Below are 24,043 nucleotides of genomic sequence, written 5' to 3' on the forward strand. Positions count from 1 at the left end.
GATGTAGGTATTCTGAGCTCTACAATTATTCTGTTTACAAATTTTAAATTATTTCTGATTGACACACTATTTGTACAATGTAAGAAGTACAATATGATTTCTGATATGTATATATATATTGGGTAGTGATTAATAAACAACTAACAACATACCTATCACCTTAAATTTTTATTATTTTATGGTGAGTGCATTCAAATTCCCAAATTTTTGAATTACATAATATATCAGTGTTCATATATGAACAAAGATATTAGGTGAAACAAGAGAAAATTCAGATTTTGTATCAGTGACTTTGCAAAGCATGATTTGGTCCTACTTGCCTATCATTATGTAAATCATAAGCAATTTCACCATCTGATCAATTTTCCCTACAAGATTTTCCAGACACATGCTCTTAGTGGCAGTAAACAGGTCTCTGGAGAAAGAGACATTGCAGATCAGAATGAAGGGTCAGGATGTGAAGATGCTAGTGAAGAATTGTCAGAACCCCAGTTGTTTCTGGAACCTCATTTCTATATGACTCTTCCACTAAAAAATATACTTTTCCTTCTCCACCAAAAGGAAGCAACAAATACTTCCTTCCCTCAGCACAAGAAAACATTTCTGTAGAAAGCTCTAAAATGTCAATAATTAAAGTTAGTACAAGGTCCCTATGACAATCAAGAAGAAAGAACTTCAGTGTGATGGTCAAATGGAAGGTTGTATTACTTTTGTCTTCTATCAAAATTTGTCCAGAGAAGAAATTTGTCAAGCTATACTTGTGTACACTGTGTGTAATAATTCTCTTCCTGAGCAAAAAATGGAGATTCTGTAAAATATGTAAGAGACTAAGAAATGTCCTTTTTAAAAACCAAAATTGTTTCAATACTCAATTCCTTTATTCCAACAATATGAGTCCTTAGCTCTGTGTCTTCATTCCACAGAAAAACTGGAACTTGATAATGAAAGAAAACATCTACCAGATCAACTTGCATCTTTTAAACCACCATTTCTGTTCTCAGTCCTATAGTCTGCTGAATATGGCCTGAATTTCCTGAATTTTGGTCTCTACTAGATAGAGGCTTACTCCCCACTATTCCTGCCTATAAATCATGGCATCCTACCTTTAAGCATCAGTCCTTGTGCCACCTGCTGCAGGAAAACTCTTTTCCTATTGTATATGTTATTTACACACAGCCAGCATATTGCAGCAGATATAGTTTTCATTTTCTGGTGAAAAATGGGCCATCTAAGCTTATTTTGACTATTATATTCTAAAGGGCAAGATCCATATCCTTTCAGAATTGAGAATATTAGTAGTTGAAACACAGGAGCACTCAACTTGATGCCACAGGCTCTAGCTGTGTAGCTTGGAGCAAGGTATTTAATGTGGTTATATTTCAATGCCATTATAGATGAGCAATTAAGGACCCATCTACACAGAATTAAATGGAATGAAATAATTCATGTAAGCAATTTAGAACAGTCCCTGGAATGTGATAAATGCTAACTTCATGTATCAACCAATTTGTCTTTAGATACTACTGCAAAAAATATAAATAATTAGTGCTAAATGGATGATAAATAATTTTGGGGGTAAAGAATCTTTATAAACTCACCCTTAGACACATAGGATGAGAGACTCCATGAATCATTTTAAATTTTATTTTCATAATCTTTTTGTAAAATGATAGGGAGTAGTAGGTATAAAAATTCCACTTCATGTAAGGTTGGGCTTTAAGAAATTGCTAATATTTCAATGTTCTAATATGTAAAAGTAACATTTTCTCTGATTTAACCTAAAACAGTCAATCCAATAATTATTTTAAGTCTTTGGCAAAGTGGATAAAATTTGAATTGGGCAGTATAGAATCCTAAGCTTATCCTTGATGACAATCTAATGTTCCCTTAAGATTCTAAATGTATTGATACCTCCAAAACGAGAGTCTGGTACCCAAGATTCAACTTTTGTTCATGGACAATCCCATCAACTGTAATCTAGTCACTGCCTTTTTCCACTTCCAAAAATTCACTTTGTTGAGTCTGAAGCCTACAATTATTTCCCGTCAGGATATAAATACATGAGACTCATCTACCTCCTGCCAAACATGAAACACACGACAGCAAGAAGTCATCACCATCCTTACAAGCACAAGTACAATAACATTCTTTCTCTGCTCTTGGTCTCTTGTGTGTATATGCTCAGCTACAACCCAACATGGACCTTCTTTTGAGAGAAATTATCTATCCCATTCCCATTTCATTGCTTATCATTCACTTAGTCATTCATTTGCTTATAAATATATAGCAATATATATATATATATATAGCTATATATCTCTTATTTTAAATCAACTCTGTCCAAGACCAGTTCATGACATTTTGTTTTTCTTGGTCTAGAGTTTCCTCATTTCATGAGTGACTCAAACTGCCTATAGAATAGGATGTTACAAGCGCCTTTTCCTTCAGGAGCCATGAACACATTTTCACTGGAGTTTTTAATCTCTTTGGCTTTTCTCTTCGGTCTGTGCATTCTTTCATCATGAATAAGGATTTTTTTTACCAGGTTTCCTTCTTACACTCATTTACTTGAAATACTAAGACAAGTATGTTTGCAACTTCCAGCCTAATGACTGTAAATCTAGAGTGTCAGCCCAGACAACCCTGCTTGTCCTCTATCTAACAAAATAGCTGTCTTTGGTGGACTTTATTGCACAAGCTGAACTAATCTAAAGCTAAGGTCTGGCTCTGTTCCAGGAACCTAATCATCCCTTTGTAGCAATTTTTATCTCTTCTGTTTTGGATTCCTAATCTTCTCTGCTTGAACTGGTAGACACTTCCATCTCCACCAGTTCCCCCCCAAATGTCTGCCATCCATCCCATCCATCACGCTCCCCCATCTCAATTATCTGCCCTACAATTGCCGCAGATGAACTAGATGATGGAAGGCATAGTGACCAGATGGGCTGATGGCTGATGGATGAGGACATGGAGAAAAGGGAACCAAACCATGAAAAGTAACTGACCCCAACTCTTTCCTCTAAAAAAATAGACAAATAAAAATAAAACCCAAAGTGCTCATTAGGAGGGTAGGAAACTGTCCTTACCACAAATGTCTGACTGGCAGAGGTGTGTGTTTCATGGCTACGAGGGCTCCACCCCAGTCTAGGAACCAGACATTGTACTCTTCATCAAAGATCTGAAACAACAACAACAACAATCATAGTGATACCTCCCACATGCATCATGCTTAACAGTTTGCAGCCTTTCACATACATCACCACTTCTAACATGCTATGTCTTCCTAACTCTATCAGATAGTTTAGTGAGCATTATCCCCCTTTGCAGATGAGAAATCTGACTTTATAGAGAACTAATCAATTTCTACCCACCAGTCAAATGGGACTTGTAGCATTCTCTCTACTAGTCCTGGGAACCAGTGTGCTACACAAAGGCTGAGAGAAAATGGGAGATGCTCATCTATGTATCCCAAAGAAAAGTATGACTCAATGAAAGTTCTTCAATCTCTTTATAAGTTACAGCTAATCCCACTCTTCCTTAGCTATTCTGATGTTTCCTAGATTGTGATGTGTGTCTGGTAGTATTTATAATTTACCAAGGAGCTAAAAAGACAATTTCACTAGACACTAAAGATAACTGAGTAACTGGACTTTGTTACTCTTTCCCTGGCTCCCTTGCAGATTGGATGGAACCCTAACTTTGGTACCTATGAATTCTTATTATAAATAGCCATTAAAATAACACATACTTCCAGGATCATAGCTATTCATTCTTTGATTCAGCTACTTGTTCATAAGCTATTAATCTATCTACTCAATCACTCATTCACTTATTTAGTGGTCCAATCATCCATATATTCATAGACATTTGCAAAGCATGAATAGTAATAAAAGGTCAGAACTAAGATTTCTTTTCAGACCTATTCCTACATATTTCAATGTTCCTGTCATATATGTCTCCATCTTGAATCGGAGTGGGAAATAAAAACAGCATTTCCCCAGAAACATAGGCTTAAAGAATTCTTCCAGTACTTAACATTAGCATGGCCCTTGTAGACTAGATGAAGAGGCTGAGACAATGGTTTAGGTGAACAGGGAAAGAAGGGGGATAGGCAAATTTAAAAGCAAAATGAGTAGTAGAAATGAAGCCACTCACATTTATATCCCAATCAATATTACAGAGAAAAACATCATTTCTCAGTCCTCAAAACCTTTCCCCCTTAAAATGCTTTGTCCCCCCTCCTAAAAAATCTCCATTGTTTTTCTTCTTTACATTTATCTTTTAAGCAAAAGCAAATGCCTGCTAATGGTGAGTCCTGGCACACAAAGGATCTAAAGGAATGATTTACTTCATTTCAGATCTGAACAGAGACTGAGTCTAAGATGCTCAGTTTTCTCTCTGAGGTTAAAGGATGGCTACATGATAAGCCAAATAAAGGGGATAGATGATTGAAAGTTTGAGGTTAAGAAACATAGAGGGAGATTTGGCACAAGGCACCAGAGAGACTTGTCTGCAGACTTTCCACTTAATTGCTATGTGCTGGGCTAACTTTTCCCCAGTCCAGTGAAAATTGAAATCCTTGACTATCCTAGAAAGGGGTAAGAAAGTCAGTCACAACACTGGGAAAGCAATGCCTCTGTGGCCAACACACTAGGTAAGCTATTTCTTGAAGTAGAGGAGGAAAAGATCTGTCTATTGGGAATTTTGTTCTAGATGAATTTGCATTATGGTTCCCTCTTTCTTTTAGTACTTGTGAGGGTTTTTTTGTGTTGTTTTGTTTTATTTATTACTTCAAAGGTAATTATATGTGTTTCTCCTCTACCAGATTATGTCCTTCAGGGTAGAAAACGATGTATTGGTCGCAGTACACCCTTACAATACTTAAGACCACTTCATTCTCTATCATGTGCTTGGTAATTTTTTCCATTGTATTAGTGGCAACAGTATTAACACTGAGGAGGATAGTAATAGGGGTGACTCTAATGACACTATTGATGTTCTTGGGTCATGGTGGTGATTAACACACATTCTAAGAGGAAGCTGTGCAATCCAGTTGCAGATGGTGATTTTATCTACAGCGTCAAGGCATTCAGTTCCCTTCTCTTGTCTTTTCCAGATGAGGGCTCTCAATTTCTCCAGTAGAATCAACTCTTGTCTTTTCTATCCATGATAATAATACCACCCAAGTGACTTCACACTAATATACAGAACATTATTTGGGCCCATTTCCTCTGCTTGCTTTTGGGTTTCGTTGAGGGAAGGAACTCACCTGAAGTTCGTGCCTGACACCTCACTGACATTGAGAGAATTCATGTTGTGCAATATAGTTGCTACAGGAGAGTACTTATATTTAAATTAATTAAAATAGATAAAAGAGTTCAGTGCCTCTGTCACACTAGCCGTATATCAGGTGCCCAGTAGCTGAGACAGCATAGATAAAGAAAATTTCCATCATCACTGAAAGTTATGCTGGCCAGCATTGGGTGTTCATACCACTGAATTAGTTTTACATGTACTCATGTAACTATTAAACCCTCTACTACTTTCTTAGACCTCGTTCTACATAATTTTTGATGCATAGGACTCCAAACCTTTGCCAATTTTAGTTAGTCTAATTCGTTCACTTTGTAGATAAAGAAACAGAGCCAGAAAGGTGAAGAGGCTCCTGATTAGCATATAAATATAAATGCCAGAAAAATATATAGTCATATCCTAGGAACTGGGACTGTACTTAGCATCCAGTATCTGTTACCTACTTACTCCTGAGAGAAAGAATGAGCCAATTGAAAAGTTCCAGCTCTTTCTATTTCCTGCCCAGTGCTCCCATCTTACCCCATGGCCTTTCTAAACTGGTATCTGAGATTGACAAGATGGGATATCTTGTCATAATGTGCTGGAGAGACTACAGGACAGGGAGGTATTGGCAGACCTGAACTCTAAATGTCTCTTCCCTCTTCCTGAATCATCTTAGTTACCTGTCTCCAAGTGTTGCCTCCATCCGAGGAGATGAACACACCAATATCAGTATGTGAGAGCTCAGAACCGATGTTGCCTGAAAAATAAGCAGACCAACAGAAACTGTCAGATGAAATAATCTCAGGGTTTGTGGAGGAATCCCAGAGAGTAAATGTTTTCCAAGTAATAGCTATCACTGATTTATGTTTTTTTCTATTATTATTATTATTATCATCATCATCATCATCTTTAAGTAGTTGTACAAATGTGTTAGCACTCAACATATCCCTTTATAAGTACAATGCATCTTGATTAACATTCTCCCTTTTCATCCTCAACCCTCATCTCTCCCAGCCCAACACCCCTTTTCCATTTGTGCTTCCTTTTCTTGGTGCCATATCACAGAATTTGGCAGGAAGCATAGAAACCACCATGGGGAAAGAGAAAATAATATGACAGCAATGTACCTGTAAGTGGAAAGACTTGGAAAAGTGAATATCACTTAGCTTGGGTCTGCTGAATTTTTCCCTCTCTATGAGAGGATTGTTATAAATGGCTTTGGGTTTGTGTACCATGAAGAGTAAACATGTGTGTGTGTGTGTGGAAAGAGGACAGAAGTACAGCTCTGGTCTAAGAAAAACTGATGTGTATGAATGTGAGTGTGGAGGGGAGGAAGGGGAGGGTTTGTATGTAAGTTTCCAAATGAAGCTGTTAGGCTATCTCTTGAGCATTCGAGAGGTAAGGGATGCTGTGGTACAGATTACATAGTCTGAATTATAGATTTCCCAGGACAAACTACACTAACCACACTCTGCAGTTTTCACCAGCAAGTGGAGAGAAGTCACACAGATGATAACTAAATTGCCAATATTTATTATGGTTCATGCCCTCATCCATTCCTTCCCATTTTTATCTCCGTCGAACACAATTCCTTTCTATAGTTATATTCCCAAGAAAGATGGTGACAGAGATTTCCTAACCCATCAACATTGTCCGAGTTTTACCAATGAGGTATGTCTATGAGGTAGATAGACTCTACCTCATAGTCTAGAACAAGGCCCCAAACTTAACAGAACTCAATAAATAATTGTGCCTTGAGTACTTGGATAAATAAAGGATTGAATAATATTCTGATGTTGATGAGCAGCTGGGGACATATTGCAAACCAGGAAAATACCCCTAAACGTGTAAAAATCTATCATACTGACATCTTTTTTTTCCTTTAGAAACAGCAGGAAGGGAATGTTAGCTCCCACACATCTGTAGCCTAAATAAGAACACAATGAAAATGCAATAATGAAAATGTTAATTGAGCTTCTGACATTTAATGCTTCAACATGAGAAATTAAAGCCAGGCTACAGCTTGTCAAGTTCCCGTCAGCATCAGGGAGCACACAGCTAGCCAACTTGTTTTGACACTCAGGCTTCCAGAAATAACCCGGGGCTCAAGGCTCTGGGAGTAGGTGTGATTGAAACTGGGAGAGGCTGGGTGAGCCTTTCTATGGAGGTCTCTGGAATTTGGAATGCAATGCTCCAAAGGCAAGTAAAGGAAGCAAAGAATGATGGAGCAGAGAATATCAACTGGAGTTGTTGGGTAATGACTTGTGCAACACTGTGCTAAGAAGGATTTGGAAGTGATCTATACTTCCCAACAAATAAAGACTATGATAACCCATTAATATGTTGGGCAGCAAGAGCACTGCTACCCTAAGCTGACACTTCTAGTTTCTTCAGCTCTATAGCTCTGTTCCACCATGTTTTATCTTTCTTCTTTCTCTATGCTTTGGTGTGCCAGTACTAGAACTTGAACTCAGGGCCTGGAACTCTTACTTGGCTTTTTCCCTAGAAGGCTGGTGCTCTACTACGTGGCCCACCCTTCCATCTTCCAGGTCTTTGCTGGTTAATTGGAGATAAGAGTCTCTCAAGCTTTTCTGCCCAGGCTGACTTCAAGTGATGCTCGGATCTCAGCCTCCTGAGGAGTTAGGACTATAGGCATGAGCTACCAGTGCCCAGCTTGTTTTATCCTTCTTAGTTGTTGCTTCTGACTATATTTTCAGCCTCTCAAAGTTTAACTACACTGATTTTAAGGAGGCTTTCTGGTGAGAAGAAAGTCTCCTGGGCTCATAATGAACTCAGTTTTTCACTCCCATACATTGATGGGCTCCTGCATGATATACTGTTAGTAAGTTGGCTCCTAGATGGGGGAATCTAACAGATAATCAAAGCAGCACTTGGACTTTGGCCATGTTCAGTCCCTAAGCAGCCCTGTGAGGATACTCTTACAGGAAGAGCCTGGATGATGATGGCAGAGAAAGAGGATTTGAGAACAGTCTCAATGGTTAAAGCTGAAGAGATGAGGCACTGCCAGAGCAGCTGCCGAACTTGTTGAAAGGAGCTAGAGCTGAGGTTACCATCTCCTCATGATGGAAGAATAGAGCTGCGGAGTGCAGTAGAGTAGAGAGTTTCTCTCACCAACAACCTAGCTGGCAAATGAGGGAAGTACCAAGAGCTTTGGAGCAGATTCATACCACTTCATTCTAATTATGCTTTCTCCCTGCGCATGCAACCTTACCTTTTTCACTCTTTAAACGTGACAGGGGAAAGGGTGGAAATCTTTTCAATCGGTAATTAATTGGTACTTTATTCGGTAGATTAGAGATGCCTCTCTCATCACAGATGCCAGAAAACTAGAAAAGCTACCCATGGTGCTACCCCTTTCAAGGACTAAGGTGAGAAAGGCACAGCCATCTGCAGATGGAAATTGTGCCAAAGAAATTAACAGTGTGATAGTCAGCATTCGTAGCATGCAGAGCAGGGATGGGTAGGCTGTGGAAACAGCACAGTTAAGGTCCTGGAGATAGACATGGTTGGTTGGTTGTAGGAATAAGCACTATCCTTTCCCACTCACTCCTTATACCTTCATCAGTAAACTGGAGGAGATTGTGACTGCATGTTGTATCTGCTGTGCCATCAGGGAAAAGAGAATGTGCTACACACTTTCAGGCATTGTGATGATACCAGATCTTTAGTACTTGTCGGAGACCTGTGTTTGGGATGTCTAGAACCCTTGTGTTCTTGCTTGCTAATGGCAGATGCCAAACTCTGCAGACAGGAACTCCATCTGCTTTCACCTGGCTTCCCTGCCATTACTTCTCCATGCAAGATGGGAAGAGGGAATAAGCAGGGAGAGTGGAAAGGTGACGGTCCCAAGCCTTCCCCCAAAGTGGCGGGGGACATAAATGTGGAAAGGTTTCTGGAGACATAAGCCACTCAATAATAATTATTTTCCTGGTGGCAAATAACCTCCAAGGGAGACTGAGCAAGCATAGGCAGGGAAAGCTGGGCATCAGGAAGCCTGAAATATCAATTTCACTCTGGCTTTTCATGAGGAGCTCATCATCCACACCACCTGGCAAAGAAAGGCCCAGGGGCTGGCAAGATATCTCAGGAGTCACTTGAGGGAGAAAAAAACAAAATTGAACAAGTGTAATAAATAAGGGCAAAGAAAAATAAGTCACTATTATCCATGTCTGTTACACAAAAAAGATAATATTAGATTAAATTGAAGCATACACCATTCACAGGTTATAATAACTACTACTTTCCCACCTGATTAAACTTTCAGCATTCTGTTCACCTTTACTTTTGTTTAATTGGTTGGTTTGCTATTTTAAGGCAGGGTTTCCCTATGTAGCTCAGGCTTGCCTCAAATTTACAGTTCTCCCTCGGCCTCCCTTGGGCAGAGATTACAGCATAAGAATTATCAATCATGCTAAACTCGCCAGTCTTTTAGCTATATTACTTTATCTCACGTGTGGCAATACCCTTGCAAGATAGAAAGAGTTCTTTGTTACCAATGAGGAAAATGAAACTCAGAAGTTAAAAGTAAGCCAAATTCACAAGCCTGGTAAGTGCTCGTGCTCCACTTAGAAAGTAAGAATCATGGGTTTTCTGAGTTTCATTGCAAACATAATATACATGTATGATTTATGGTGCTATAGAAAGAGATGGACAGATTATATTCTTCAGACAGAAAAAGAGCAGCTTGAAAGTCTGTGATATTAATGATGATGACAGCTAGCATGTCCTGAATGTTCAGTGTGTTCTGAGTCCAGTTTTCATTGCTTCATTTAGCCCTGCAATTTGGCTATGTTAGTTCTATTATTCCCACCTTTCCAATGAAAAATACTGAAGTTCAAAGTGCACAGACGACATCGAACAGCACCTGGCTACCTGTTAAGCATTCTAATCATGTTAAATTGTACCCCTGAGCAGTTTTGCAGTGGAGTTTCTACTCCAGCCCTGGTTTCCTCTAGGCATAGACTAAAGGCAAGACTTGGAACAGCAAGCCCTGAGTCAACTTGCATAGGAAAATGTTCAAGCCAGGAGCACAGCATCTGATCCTGCCCTAATCTCTCACTGTCCTTGATTCCTGAAGCCAAGTGCTAGTCACTATTGATTCCTCCACATCAAGATACCAGCAAAAGGGGGAAAATGCAAACAACAATCCAATGTACACCTTACAAAAGTAAGAAGAATAAAGGATGGGATGTGGAGGGGAATGATAGTTGAGAAATTTGAAAATGGTGAGATTGATCAAGATGTATTATATTCAAAAAATATAAAAAGTAAAAAATTTAAAAGATGTATTTATAAACTGCTTTGTCAAATTGCAACTCCTTTGTGAAACTACTTAAAGATAATAATTTTTTAAAATTAAAAAAAGCCAAAGGCTAGTGTCTGGTGTCTGTAAACCTAGCTACTCAAGAGGCTGAGAGCTGAGGATCATGGTTCAATGCTAGCCAAGGCAGGAAAGTCTAAAAGACTATCATCTCCAATTAATCACAGAAAAAGCTGGCAGTGAGCTGTGGCTCAAAGTATTAGCCTTGAGGAAAAGAGCTCAGAGACATCATCCAGGGCCTGAGTTCAACCCCACAAGAAAGGAAGGAAGGAAGGAGGGAAGGAAGGAAGGAAGGAAGGAAGGAAGGAAGGAAGGAAGGAAGGAAGGAAGGAAGGAAGGAAGGAAGAAGGAAGAAGGAAGAAGGAAGAAGGAAAGGGAAGGAAAGAAAAGATACCAGCTGGCTCTTTTCCCTGACCAACTGACTAAAATGATTGGTCACTGTTGGTGAACCAGAGGCTTAAGGAAGACCCAGAACTTAAAATTGATGAAAAAATCTGAATGTACCTCCTCAGAAAGTCACTGTGACTATATCTGCTTTCATCAGGAGAAAGCCGCCTAACACCAGAACTCTCACTGCTAAGATTAGAAGCCTGTCTCATCTGATGCTGTCAATGTATTCCTGAAAAGGTATATGCAAATCAAATGCATGCTAATGAGACCACATTCCCCTGAGACTTTCATTTTCATTTGGGTTGCTTTATCTTCACTTCTGATTGATGTTCAGTGGACAGTGGTTCCAACAATGCAACCTTAAGCTTTTCTGCCCTTTCCCCCAGGCTTTCAGCCAAGTGTTTAATCATGTGTAAACAAACCTTTACATGCACCAGAGACCCCCTGATTAAAAACAGCTCTAGGGTGAAACTCTGTAAAGTATCCTCTGTGTAAAGAGAAAATTGCCCCAACTGATATTTGGAGAGAGCTGGGAAGTTCATATACCATGTTTTCTTAAAGTGAGAATTCTTTGGTGGTGTATTTTTGTACAATCTCTCTGACCAGTCAAGTTCAATCTGACAGAACTCTCTGGCCTCTTGCTGAACAAACCTATGGATCTTCTCTGTGACTGGGGAGAGGTTGTGTTAACCTAGTTGTCTACAACTCTTTAGTATCTAGAATGTTTTCCTGGAGAGAGTTCCCACAGTTTTCCCATGTGAAACTCAAACTAGTCCATGTTCGAATAATAAGTGGCAAACTTATTCAAGAGGTTCTCCATGAGGGAAAAATCCCAGGAAGTATTTTCCTTACCTGTAGCCACCACAAGTCCTGGGGCCGTCTCCTTGCTAGAGATTCGTCCTGAGGAATAAGGATTTTCAGAGAGCTGCAAGTGCAGGTGTAAGGAACAGAAAGGCTATAATGACAAAGAAGAACATCGTTTCATTCAAGGAAACACCTGAACCTCCCATACACTTGCCCTACAAGAAATGGAATTTCACGGGGCTCAGATTACAGAAACAGGAAGAGTTGAGGTGAGGAGTTTGACTTTGTTTTGAGATATGGATCATGTTCACCCGATTAGGAGTTATCCTGAATATCAACCCTAATTTCATCCATAGTCGTATTCCTTGTCCCTTCTTCCTGTTGCTACCCTGTCCATTTTATGGATGAATTTAAGACACTTCCCGGTCTTTTTATCCAACCAGATGATAAGAATACTCTACTATCACCACCATGTCTGCCCATGACCAGAAAATTTTTACTTCTTTGAGCTCTAAGAAGCCACTGAAAGGAATGAAGAAAGAAAGCAAAATGACATAGTCGGAATCATCTACTCGCTCCATCAACTGATGTGTCATCTCTCTTTCTATATATATGTTGTATTTTCTTTCTGTTTATAGTTTTACTTGACTCTATCACAAATATCTTAAGATATTACAGAAATTCCTCAGTCTATAATCTGTATATATACAGACTTAGGTCTTCACATTGTACATTTTAAAAAGAACTTGGGGATTTATAAATATTCTATTCAATTAATAGGATTAATGAGAAAATAGGTTAGGAAAATAAGATAAAATCATAGGTAAGGTTTAAGGAAGAAAAAACAAACAAATAAACAAACAAAAAACTCAACTCATCATGCTGTAAGTTGTTCCTAGCATTAGGCATCTCTTTGTCTCTGACCTTCCTAATACACAAAGGGTTTTTTTTTCCTTTAACAGAAGATAACAAAACAAAATATTTAAGTTACTTTAACAAATGCAAAAGGATAAGGGTCCCAGTCTCTACTGTATCCCTAACTTTGGTACTGAGATCTCAAGAGTTTTACCACAAGAGTCATGCCTCCAGTCTTTTTTACCTTTATGTTATTTTCCAGATTAGGAAATTTGTGGTTTTATCCAGACATGGCTTTCCTTAGAGCATTATCCATCCATTTAGCAATCACTTTATCTTATTGATAGAATAACACTAATGTTTATGCCAAGGCTGGCAATGAACTTTAAGTTTCTCATCTCTAGTTCAAAAGCAGTTGGGACTACAGCTATACACCACATACAAATTTTGCTTGAAATTTTTGTTTCATCTTTATCCCACTTTGAGTCAGAATTCAGGGAATATTCTTAGATGAATTACATAGGCATCTATTGAGTAAATGTAAATGCTGTGCAATTACAATGAATTGGTGTGGCAATCTAAACCACAGACCAATATTTTGTCACTTGAAGGTAATTGCTTCACAGTAGCAGCCCAACTCCCAAGATCACGTGTGAGTCTTAGTCTGGAGCTGAAAAAATCCATGATGTAGCATGCACATGGGAGCAGCCTGCCCTGTGAACTCCTCCTGGGACTAGATGACTGACCAGAAGGCAATGCACTGGGTTTCCTCTCAGGTCCACATCTGGAGCTTGCAGGAGGCGCCAATCCCTGCCTTTGTTGTAAGTAATATATGTCTTCACCTGGTCCTCCACCTTCTTGTTTGCCAGGAATATCCCTTTGATACCTGCTACCTAGGAAAAAAGGTGAAAGATGAAGAACCATGTGGGGTCAAAATACCTGTAGTCTTAAGTCCTGAAAGAAATTCTAGCATCTTCTACAGGTTATTTGGAATTGAAGAGAGAGCAAGAGGAACACAGTGAGCAACACTATGAATGATGTTTAGGTTTATCATCATAGCCGCTAGTACCTCCTTAACTCAGCACCATCTTCCTCATCTGCTTTTCCCCACTTTTCCTGACTGTGCTTTTTTTTTCTAGTTGATCTTATCATTAATTCACTATTAAAATTTACTCTGATCACAACTGAAGATGCTGCCCTTCCAAAGACATGTGCCTTTATTCAAGGGATCTTTATGGCTATTCTTAACGGTGGGAGCCCAGAAATCCCAATTCATAATCTAGTAGATATTTGGGGGAAGATGACCTGGCATCTATTTCTAACCATGTTACTAGCTCATTGTATGATTGGCTCATGGCCCACCATCACCTGAAAATTAGTGGTTTTTTCCTCTTTTCCCTCATTGGCTGGCAAAGGGTGCATGAGATAATGCAGAATACCTTGGCCAGAAATCCTAATGAAATAGGATTTGAATGTCCTTGATTTTGAGAAGGCAACAGAGAATCACCACAAGTATTGTGAGCTGAGGATTAAAGATCTATCACCTAATAAGTTCCTAAGTTAAGTATAGGTCTGAGTCAAATTTTGATTTCTTTTATTCTACATGATGGGAAAGAACATTTATTTAAAATGATAATGTCCAGTATAAAACAAAGATTCCTGTAACTTTACAGGAACATTCCAGCAGGCACTAACACCAAAAGTCCATTATAAACTACATATTTACTGAATGAAACCGAGATATATTAAGTTTTAAATTGTGCTTTTCATCTGTCCAGGGATTATGGTTAACTGAATACTAAAGGAAGCAAAGGGGAAAACTTCTATGGAAGGAATCAGTAGGATTGTGTTGTCTTTATTTTTTTATGTGACCTAATTTAGCTGATGAATTAAAGTCGTCTGTTTGATTTTTTTCCTCAGTAATCTCATTGCCCTTCAAGGAAAATGTCAAACTAAATAAAATGAACAAACAAACAAATAAACAAATAAAAAAAAACCCCACAAAGCAAATAGGAAGGGAATGTCAGGAAGAGAAAAGAGTTATCAGAGAAGGACACCACCACCTGAGGAGTCTGACAAGGGACCAAGGATATAATTGATTAGCCTCCCACCTTGAACAGAGAGTGAGTAAGGACAAGGTGGAGGTGGGCCCTTTGTTCTGGAGTTCTGCCTGTCCCTAGCCACAGCCTCTCTTCCCTGACAGCTTACACTCCGTGTTATTCAAGGACACTGGCGTTTTGCATGCAAATGTGTAGTCCCTGAGATCCTCTAGCACCCCCCCACACACCTAGCCTTGGTCTTTAAAATGAACCAAAAAGGTGTTCATTAAATCCATCTTTTTTCACAACAAATGTCTTTTTCTAGAGTATTCTTCCAAAAGGTTCTGCTTATGTCTGCAGAATGCTTACCTTTTCTGCTGGATTACTAGCAAATTCTTAATCCCCAGACCCCAATCACTCTCTATACCCACATACATACATACATGTGTGACTCTATGTTTCCTGTGAAATTACTGCCTCTGTGACCCTGTTTCCCACCTGGATGCATCCCATCCCTGAAGGCCACCACCTTGGTCATTTTATGTGCATCCCACAGAAAATTTCTCAGGGCAACATTAGGAGAGTGAGGACTAAACAGTAGTAGGGAGGAGCAATTTCCATGGAACCCAGGTGTTCCTGTGGCAGTGTTACTCCTGAAGCTATGCATAAAGCCACGTGCATCTCTTTGTCTTCTGAAAGAAACTTTCCATCCATCCATCCATCCTTGGATGTTTCAAAGCCTTTACATTATACTGAGTTACCTTTTGTCTCCACACCTTATACAAACAAATGGGCTATAAGATTGTAGAGCGCTTGGCATTTGGTATCCTACACCATTTAAAAAAATTTTTTTGACTGAAACCCAAGTTAGAAATACATTTATGTTACAATTGAGGAGTGATATCCATATATACATTATTTATACCAACACATGTACATGTACATTTCTGAAAAAAGGTATCATGGGCCTTTCTCCCCCTCAAAAAAATCCACAAAAATATTAAGGGATGGGCTGGGAGCATGGCAGAGTATGGTAGAGTGCTTGCCTACCATGCATGAAACCCTGGGTTTGATTCCTCAGTACCACATACACAGAAAAAGCTGGAAGTGGTATTATGGCTCAAGTGGTAGAACACTTGAGAAACACCAAGGACAGTGACAGTGCCCAGGCCCTGAGTTCAAGACTGACAAAAAGGGATTATTAAGGGATAAGACATATATACATATATATGAAATAGATATAGATATAGATATAGATATAGATATATACGGTCCAGAAAGAAGAGCAGCAGCTTATGATGATGTTGACAGGAGAGGGTACAAGATGCCAAGGCTTCATGGCCCACTTTCCCCCGGGAAACAATTTGAAGTAAAGAGATAAACTAATAGCAGACCCTTGGCAAAGCACTGTGTCCAGGTGGCATGGCCATATGCCAGTCAGGCCTCTGAGACCTGAGATCTCAGGACAAAGAATACAGGGTTCTACTGAGAAAAGCAATTACCGGGATCTGCCTTAGGCTGTCCCCAGAGTCAGACCCATGGTGAGGGTCTGATGAGGATCAGTTCTAGGAAAAGGTCCCTGTGGAGCTCATAAGCAGCTGTTCATTTGACTTAAGACAGGTCACCAAAAGTCACAATGATGTACAGGGAGGAAGGTAGGTAGGGAATGTGAGTAATATGAGCAGAGACCAGAACACTGAGGCTGGGTAATGAGTTCCATTCTATCCATCTGTGTATAATTTGTTAGAGGAGAGAAATAGATTCACTGAGTAAAAAGTCAAACCCGAATGAGGTCCTATTCAGAATGGATACACACACATACACACACACAAACCAGATATTACCAAGTGCCGATGTAGAGTTGAAATGATAACAACTGCTTCTTTAAGAACAGTTGTTCAGCTCTTAAGACAAATACAATTCATTTAATCCAACATCTCCGAGACATTTACCATGAACAAAAAAAAAACCTTGTGGTGATATGAATGCTTATAGAACTGTTATTCATAATCACCCCAAACTGAGAGCATCCTGATTATTCTTCAGCTGAGGAGTAGTTTACATCCACACGACGGAATACTACTCTGCATATCCATCAGAACACTCAACAATGTCAAATTAGATGTTAGATGGCATTTTTCTAACTTCAAACAAAGGTAACCCACTATGTCACTGCACTGAGTGCTACTCCAGAAATGGCAAAAGCACAGACAAGAAGATGGATGACTGTCAGAGACATACTGTGTGGAATAAGGATTGGCTAGAAAAGTGAATATTCTGGGGAATGAAGCTCTCTGTCTGGCCTGGGTGGCCATTGCACAACTATGCACACTTGTAAAACCTCATAGAATTAAAGACCAGAAGGGTAAGCCTTACTGCTCATGAAATACATATCCATTTCCAAAAACTATAGATTCGGAAGCATAGTTAAAGCATCCCAGTTTCTACTCAGTGACCCTATCAAATGTAGCCTCACAATGACTAAGCCACCACATCCTCTGCATCTCTATGATTTCTTCAGGTGTACCAAGAATTAACTATTCCACAAAGAAATGCTATGAGAGAAAAATAAAGGAGTAGTATATAACCCATGTCAACGCATTCCAATAGGATAGCTACTGACAAGTGATACCAGGAGACTGACTTTCAATTTTATTTAAAATGTGAACCACTATAAATATAAATTTAAGAATTGGTACTCAATTTGTTTATAGGCAAACTTTTAACATAGTTGCACTAAATTATTATTATTATTATTATTATTATTATTATCATCATCATCATCATCATTATCATTATTCTACTGTAGATTGTATGAAAACTGTTGATCAAATATTTTAGGTTAAAAATTAGCATACAAATTAAGATGTGTGAGAAATATAAAATATACCCAGGATCCTGGATATTTAGTATAGAAATATTGAATTATTATTTTCTCACATTGAACCTTTACTAAAATGAAAATATTGATTTAAGTAAAATATATAATTAATTTGATCTATGCTTTGCATTTTTGAAAATACGAACTATAAATGTTTAAAAGTATGTATGTAGCTCGTTCAGTATATCTACTATACATGCCAGTTCTGGTATAAGCAACAACTGTGAAGCTGTTTTGATCATATGGAATTTCAAGTGGAATACTTCATACCAAAGGACAGCACTGAACAAAATTCTTGTATCAGCTCACAGATGATTCCATAGCATAACTGAATATCTGGTTCTTGATCTATGTGTTGAGAGGAAACTAAGGTGAAATGTAGTTTATTGGTAGGAATGTGGAAAAGCATAGTAAAGTTCTGAGAAACATGTCATGAGAACAACTGTCCTCCCATAGAAAGGATGTCTTCAGTCAATCCCAGCCTAGTCTTGTTTAGTGTTAGACTTCTGTCACCTTTAGGAAGAGATCAATTCACATTTGGCCTACAACTGTTATGTCCTTGCTTAATTATGTAATCACGTTCATAAGAATATTCTTTTCTTTTTGTGGGTCCTGGGGCTTGCACACTGGGCCTGAGCACTGTCCCTGAACTCTTCAGCTCAAGGCTACGACCCTACCCCTGGAGCCATAGCCCCACTTCCCATTCTCTAGTGATAAGAGATTAGAGTCTCATGGTCTTTTGTGACCGGACTGGCTTTGAACTGTGATCCTCAGAGCTCAGCCTCCAGAGTAGATGGGATTACAGGCATGAGCCACCAGGCCTGGCGAGAATACTCTGCTTTTGTAGATTAAGAGGTGAGTGAACAGGAGAATCACTCTACAGAATATTCTACTTTAATATAAATGTAGAACAATGTTGGGAGCCAGAGTGGAATCAAACTGTACCTTGATTTGCATCAGACAATGGCTTTATTGTCTTATTGTTTTCTGGCCTTATTCTGTTTAAATGACCTGAGATTTACCATATGAATGTAACACCTGGAGGTTCCCTGGTTTCAAGAAGGGATATAAGCCTTGAGTTGAGAATAAATGGGGCTGCAGTTTTTACCTGGGCTGCAGACCTCCCGGACCCCATGTGTTTGTCTCTCTTCTATTTTTTCCAGTCCCTGCCCCCTATTTCAGGAACCCCAATTTGCTGCCGGTAGGCCCCGGCAGAACAGAAGTTGTGTCAGCCTTACTGGTCTTGGGAGCATTCAGTAGAGCTGATCTAGTTCAGTCTCCAAGGACTGTCGTCTAGTTCAGTCTCCAAGGACTAGTTACATTTTCCTCAGAATTCATGCCATCATTACCGCTTCTCCGTTTTCAAGAGGCTTGAGAAGCCCACAGTGGAGGATAAAGTGATTCACCAGCACCTTAAGATCAAGGTCAACCTGACCTATCTGACACCTGACATTTACCTACAGGCATCTCTGACCTTTCAAACAAGAGAAATGTGTGTAATACCCTGTTATATTATAATGTTATAAATTAACCTATACCACACTGGCATTTATTGGTTATGTACTTATGGGGAGAAAAGGGTAGAATAAATGCCAAACTCTTCAGGCCATCTCTTGCAGGGTATCTCTGATCTCGATACCAACTTCTCCACAAATCCACTTGAGGACGCATGACCTAGGGCTCCACCTGCCCGAAGCTGGTTCTCCTCTCCTCCTCTGCATTACTCCATTATGGAAGCAACCTGTCATGCAGGTCTCCTCTGATCACTCATGTTGAGGCTAGCATTCCTTATGTGACCCAAAAAGGTAAGAAAAAACGTATCTCTCATAAGAGTTAGACCATGCTTTCTACCCTAACAAGAATCAAGAATACCTCCATATATCCAATAGATCACAATCCTTACTCTCCAGTCCCCACACACCTGATGAAATACTCTCTGGAATGTGGTGTTCACTTAACTGAATTAGATGAGTGAACCTGCTGCTTTTTCCAGCTATATCACACACACAAGGGCATTTGAAGTCCAGGAAAATTGCAGTCTCTTTGTTAACTGGACATATGGTACACAATCTCAGTTTATATGAGAATCTACAAAAAAGAAGGTTGAATCCTAATGACCCCTAGAGACCAATTAAATTGAATTTTATCTCTCAGCCACAGGATGTATCTCCAGGTACAAAACAACATCCCTATTAAAAATCTCCGATTTGGTCATGGTCTAGATACTCGTCTGTTTCCAACTTACTCACCTGTTACTAAATGCCTTTTAGAATCTAAAAATCTAACTAAGCTACCTCACACCTTCATTCTTTTCCTAGACAAGCACCAATTCAAAACAAATAGATAAGTGTGCTCACTTGCTCCAAAATGTACATGATCTACATGCTTTAGTTCACACTATCCTTAATATGTGGGCTGGGTCCTACTTCCTCACTCCCTTCTCCCGGGGGTAACAGATCAATTACATTGATGTAAAGAACTGAGCACCAATAACTTCTCCTAATTTGCCCAGTTTTGGAAAACACTTGAATGAATCACATATTCTGTACCTCAACTCTCAGTTGTTACAGAAACTATCTTCTACAGGACAGTATTTGATTGACCATTTCTGCCCGTTGCCAAATGGATGAATCTAACTCAGAGGTAAAAGATTAGAGGTTCCACTTCTTAGATAGGTTTTAGAGCAATAATGCTGTGGATGACTTCCATTTGTCTCATTCTTCCTTTTTGTGTCAATTGGTTCTAGCTTGGGGCAGGTAATAGGGGATTTTGTCTACTGATCCCCTCAAATCTTGATTGTAAGCTGCCTGAATCCAACAACTCTACTGACATTTTTATGAGCCTAAATATGAAGTATAGACGTGATCAACTGTGGTTAAGCTGAAAGAACAACAGGCTCACCAAGCTGATTTTGAGAAAGTTGCACCAACCTGGTACATCTTGCTTCTGTGTAAAAGCAATGACACCATGCCATTTTTTTTTTTCTCCCAGCAATACTGAAGACCAACTTCAGCAGGGAGACAAAAAAAATTACATGCATCTGTGCACATTCTTCATAGTGATTCATGCTCCACTTCAGACCACAGTGGCTTGAAGTTTTAAATGGCTTAGGAGGTTCAGCTTCCCTTTCTGAGAGGAATATCACAGTCACAAACTTGCACACAGTGTCAAGGAAGTCAGAGACAAAGGGGTTTTTTGTTTCTTGACTATGAAATCATCCACAGCAATGTCTACCATCTGCTGTTTGGATCTGACCATAGGGACATCGATAAACAGCTCATCTCTATTGCCTTACTTGAGCAAGAAGGAACTTGTAATGGCCTCAATCTTAGGAACATTCACCTAAACACTCCCCTAGGATGTGAGTCACTTCTAGTAACAAAAGTTTATTTCTTTATCCTGGTGTGGTGAGAGGCATGAGGATGTAAGCATACCAAAGTTATTTATCTCTACCAATTTTCACATCAAAAGGAATCTAGAACATTTCCCAAAATGGTACCTTGTCATGAAAGGGAATCACATTAACACTGGTCATTTATGTCCTAGAAAATGAAGGAATTCCTACTGCTTTTGTAGAAGTAGAATGATATTCATTCCCCTTCTTTAAAAATAAAACCAAAACAAAAAAAAATGTACTTCCAGTCACTCCATGCCTTTGGGTTATCACACCTCTACCTAATAGGATAACTATAATGCAAACTATTTCTGCCATTCTCAGTAACTGACTAGCCAACTTTATACCACTGTGTGGAGGCTAGAGATCTGCAAACATTGCTCTGGAGAGATCGTGGTAAAGCAGAACCCCACTCTCTAGTCTATCAGCTTTTCATTCTGCCCAGAGGAACACCCACAAGGGAACAACAGCTCATCTAGGCCATCTAAGGGCCCCACTCAGTCCTTCAATGAATGCACTCGAGCACACAATTTATGTAGATTTGACCAGACCAGTAACCACTGTATGATATTAGACAATAAGACACCATTTCTTTGCTCAACTCCATCTTCATCTCCATGTGGTTACCCAAAGCACATCCCTATTCCCAGGCCTATCTGTCAAAGGTCATTCTCCCTCTCTTCCTTACATTCTCTTCCCCCCCCCCACACACACACCACATCACAGAAGCATAAGTATTGCTTCCTTAGGACCCCTAAAGCTAGTTCATTTCTAGTTCCTATGTGAATTTATTAGAGACTAATTACTCTTTAACTGACGACTGCATTAAAAAAAAACTCACGTGGCCTGCTCATATCTGAGTTGTTGGACTTAATGGCACCTTTAAGACATTTTCATTTGTTTCCAACAAATTACATGCATTCATAAATAAGATTTTCCAAATAATTTAAGCAAACAGTTAATACTATGTCTACCTGGAGCCACAGAAAAAAAGCTCAGTTTAGAAAAGATACCTAGATTACCACAGAGGCCATGCAGCTCTATTTCTGGTATGTGCTTGTGCTATATGCACAAGAAGATTGACTCTACTGAGGTAGAGACCACCCAGATGTTTCAGCTCATCTCACGAAGTATCTCAGCTTTACAGGAACTGAGTCACAGGGAATGTACACCTCTTGGCCCAAATAAAATAGGCCCAAATAATGACACAGTTGGGCTTGGAATCTGAGACTCCACAACTTATGTTTATACTATTAAGACTCACGGACAAAAAAAGAAATAGAGGTCAACACAGTAGGACAACTTTGGTTCCATACCTCATACAATTCAATAATAATGTTTCCCAATAGACCTCTGCTGCTCTTAATATTCTCCATAGCCAGGGTGAAGTAGATGCCACGTGTGTCTGAGATGTAGAGGTTGTAGGTATCGTTCTGGTTCCATTCCTGCACTGCTGCAAACACTTGATTTTCGTCTGTGCTAATGATGTGCATGTCCTGTAATAAGAGGAAAGTCTCATAAGGCGGCAGATCTCTCTACCCCTCTTTTCTCTGGGTCCAGATTAAATACCTAGATTTATAAATCAATTGAGGAAAAGCTTGAGTTTTAGGCAACAATTGAGTTTTAGCCTTACAATTCTGTGTAAGGCTATAAATTAAGAGCTAGGAGCTCAGCTCCTTCCTGAGTGTAAGAAGCTTTCAGAAGAGATCCTTTTCCATGGCTTCAAGGGTTCATCCACTTTCATTTGTTTTACTTTCACATGTACAATTTAGTGTTAGTGCTAATGGAGATGCATAACCTTGCCAAAGGGAGCGCACACATGAAATGGAAGCAAGACCTGTCATCGTTTGATTTTCATTTATAGTTTTCATTTTTGTAGTGTAGTGGTTTATATTTTTTCTTGATAGTCTTCAGCATCAAGAAGGTGATGTGAAGCAACAGTCAATGGGTCTGGCTTGAAATCTTCACACCTGCTTCACTGTTGCTCCATGGAGAGCTGTTTCATACCAAAGGATACTGTCAAATATTTTAGAAGTACAGCAAAAGGAAGGGTCCAGTGCTAGGAAGGTGAAGTTATATTTGACACTCATTGATAGAGAGCAAATGAAACTCAATCTGGAATTTAGTGTTCTGCACCCCACTATAAACAATGACTATAAACAGTGCATAGTCCATCTGTGTGACTGTAGAATGTGTCTCCATGATTTCCAATTTTCTCTCCATCGTGATAATAGTAATAGTCATGGGGCTTGAACTTGGCCTGGGCGCTGTCCCTGAGCTCTTCAGCTCAAGGCTACCACTCTACCCTTGAGTCAAGCCCCACTTCCCGCTTTCTAGAGGTCAATTGGACGTAAGAGTTTCAGGTCCTTTTGTGCCCGGGCTGGCTTTGAGCCTTGATTCGCAGATCTCAGCATCCTGAGTAGCTTAGATTACAGGCATGAGCCACCGCACCCAACTAAATATATTTTTTAAAAGTAGAAATAGGCAGTTTTATTTTAGACAATTGGGCGATAAAAGAAACAAGCAAAAAAATTCTACATTCTTTACCGGGGGTTCTGACAAATGGCTTCTGGCCTTGAACTCCCTAGGTCACCTTGACTAAGACCTCACTTGCCCATTTGTGCTTACACATCTTGTAGAATTACAAGCTCCTGCTGGGCTGTTTGGAAATGGAAAGAAGTTTTACTCTTTAAAACCATGTGATGAAATCGTGTTGTGTTGGTGTGGAATGAATACCCAAGAACCCAGTAGGAGGGGAAATAGCAGCTGCAGGAACTACAGATTAAATTCACTTACCCTGTTAAAAATGCAATAGAAACGCCTGGCTTTTCCCAGATGTTTTGGTCATAAAAATGAATGAGCTAAGTTATTTTAGACTAAACTAATGTAAAAGAAGTAGGGGAAAAAACAACTTAAAACACCAGGGCACGGTCAGGATTAGACAGAGCCAGGTTTGTTATGAATGCATATTAGGTAAATGCTGACTTGGGGCTATGCCAGCTGGTGAACAGGTACCAGGCTCTTGGGAGAGAGACTCAATGCCT

The 24,043-nt window shown here is 39.4% G+C and overlaps 1 protein-coding gene across 1 annotated transcript in view; it reads right to left on the reverse strand.

Annotated features, from left to right (window-relative positions):
• Nucleotides 1–24,043, reverse strand: part of Sorcs3 (sortilin related VPS10 domain containing receptor 3) — a 380,666-nt gene that overhangs the window by 80,385 nt on the left and 276,238 nt on the right. Inside the window, exons 9-13 of the mRNA XM_090345517.1 lie at nucleotides 22,316–22,495; nucleotides 13,432–13,578; nucleotides 11,879–11,981; nucleotides 5,976–6,052; nucleotides 3,087–3,178 (exon numbers count right to left, since the gene is read on the reverse strand). Of these exons, the coding sequence (XP_090201643.1) occupies nucleotides 3,087–3,178; nucleotides 5,976–6,052; nucleotides 11,879–11,981; nucleotides 13,432–13,578; nucleotides 22,316–22,495 (599 nt within the window). The remainder of the gene's footprint in view (nucleotides 1–3,086; nucleotides 3,179–5,975; nucleotides 6,053–11,878; nucleotides 11,982–13,431; nucleotides 13,579–22,315; nucleotides 22,496–24,043) is intronic.

This window comes from Megascapheus bottae, chromosome 15, assembly GCF_031878675.1.
Source record: "Megascapheus bottae isolate mThoBot1 chromosome 15, mThoBot2.hap1, whole genome shotgun sequence".
Classification (NCBI taxonomy): Eukaryota; Metazoa; Chordata; class Mammalia; order Rodentia; family Geomyidae; genus Megascapheus; species Megascapheus bottae.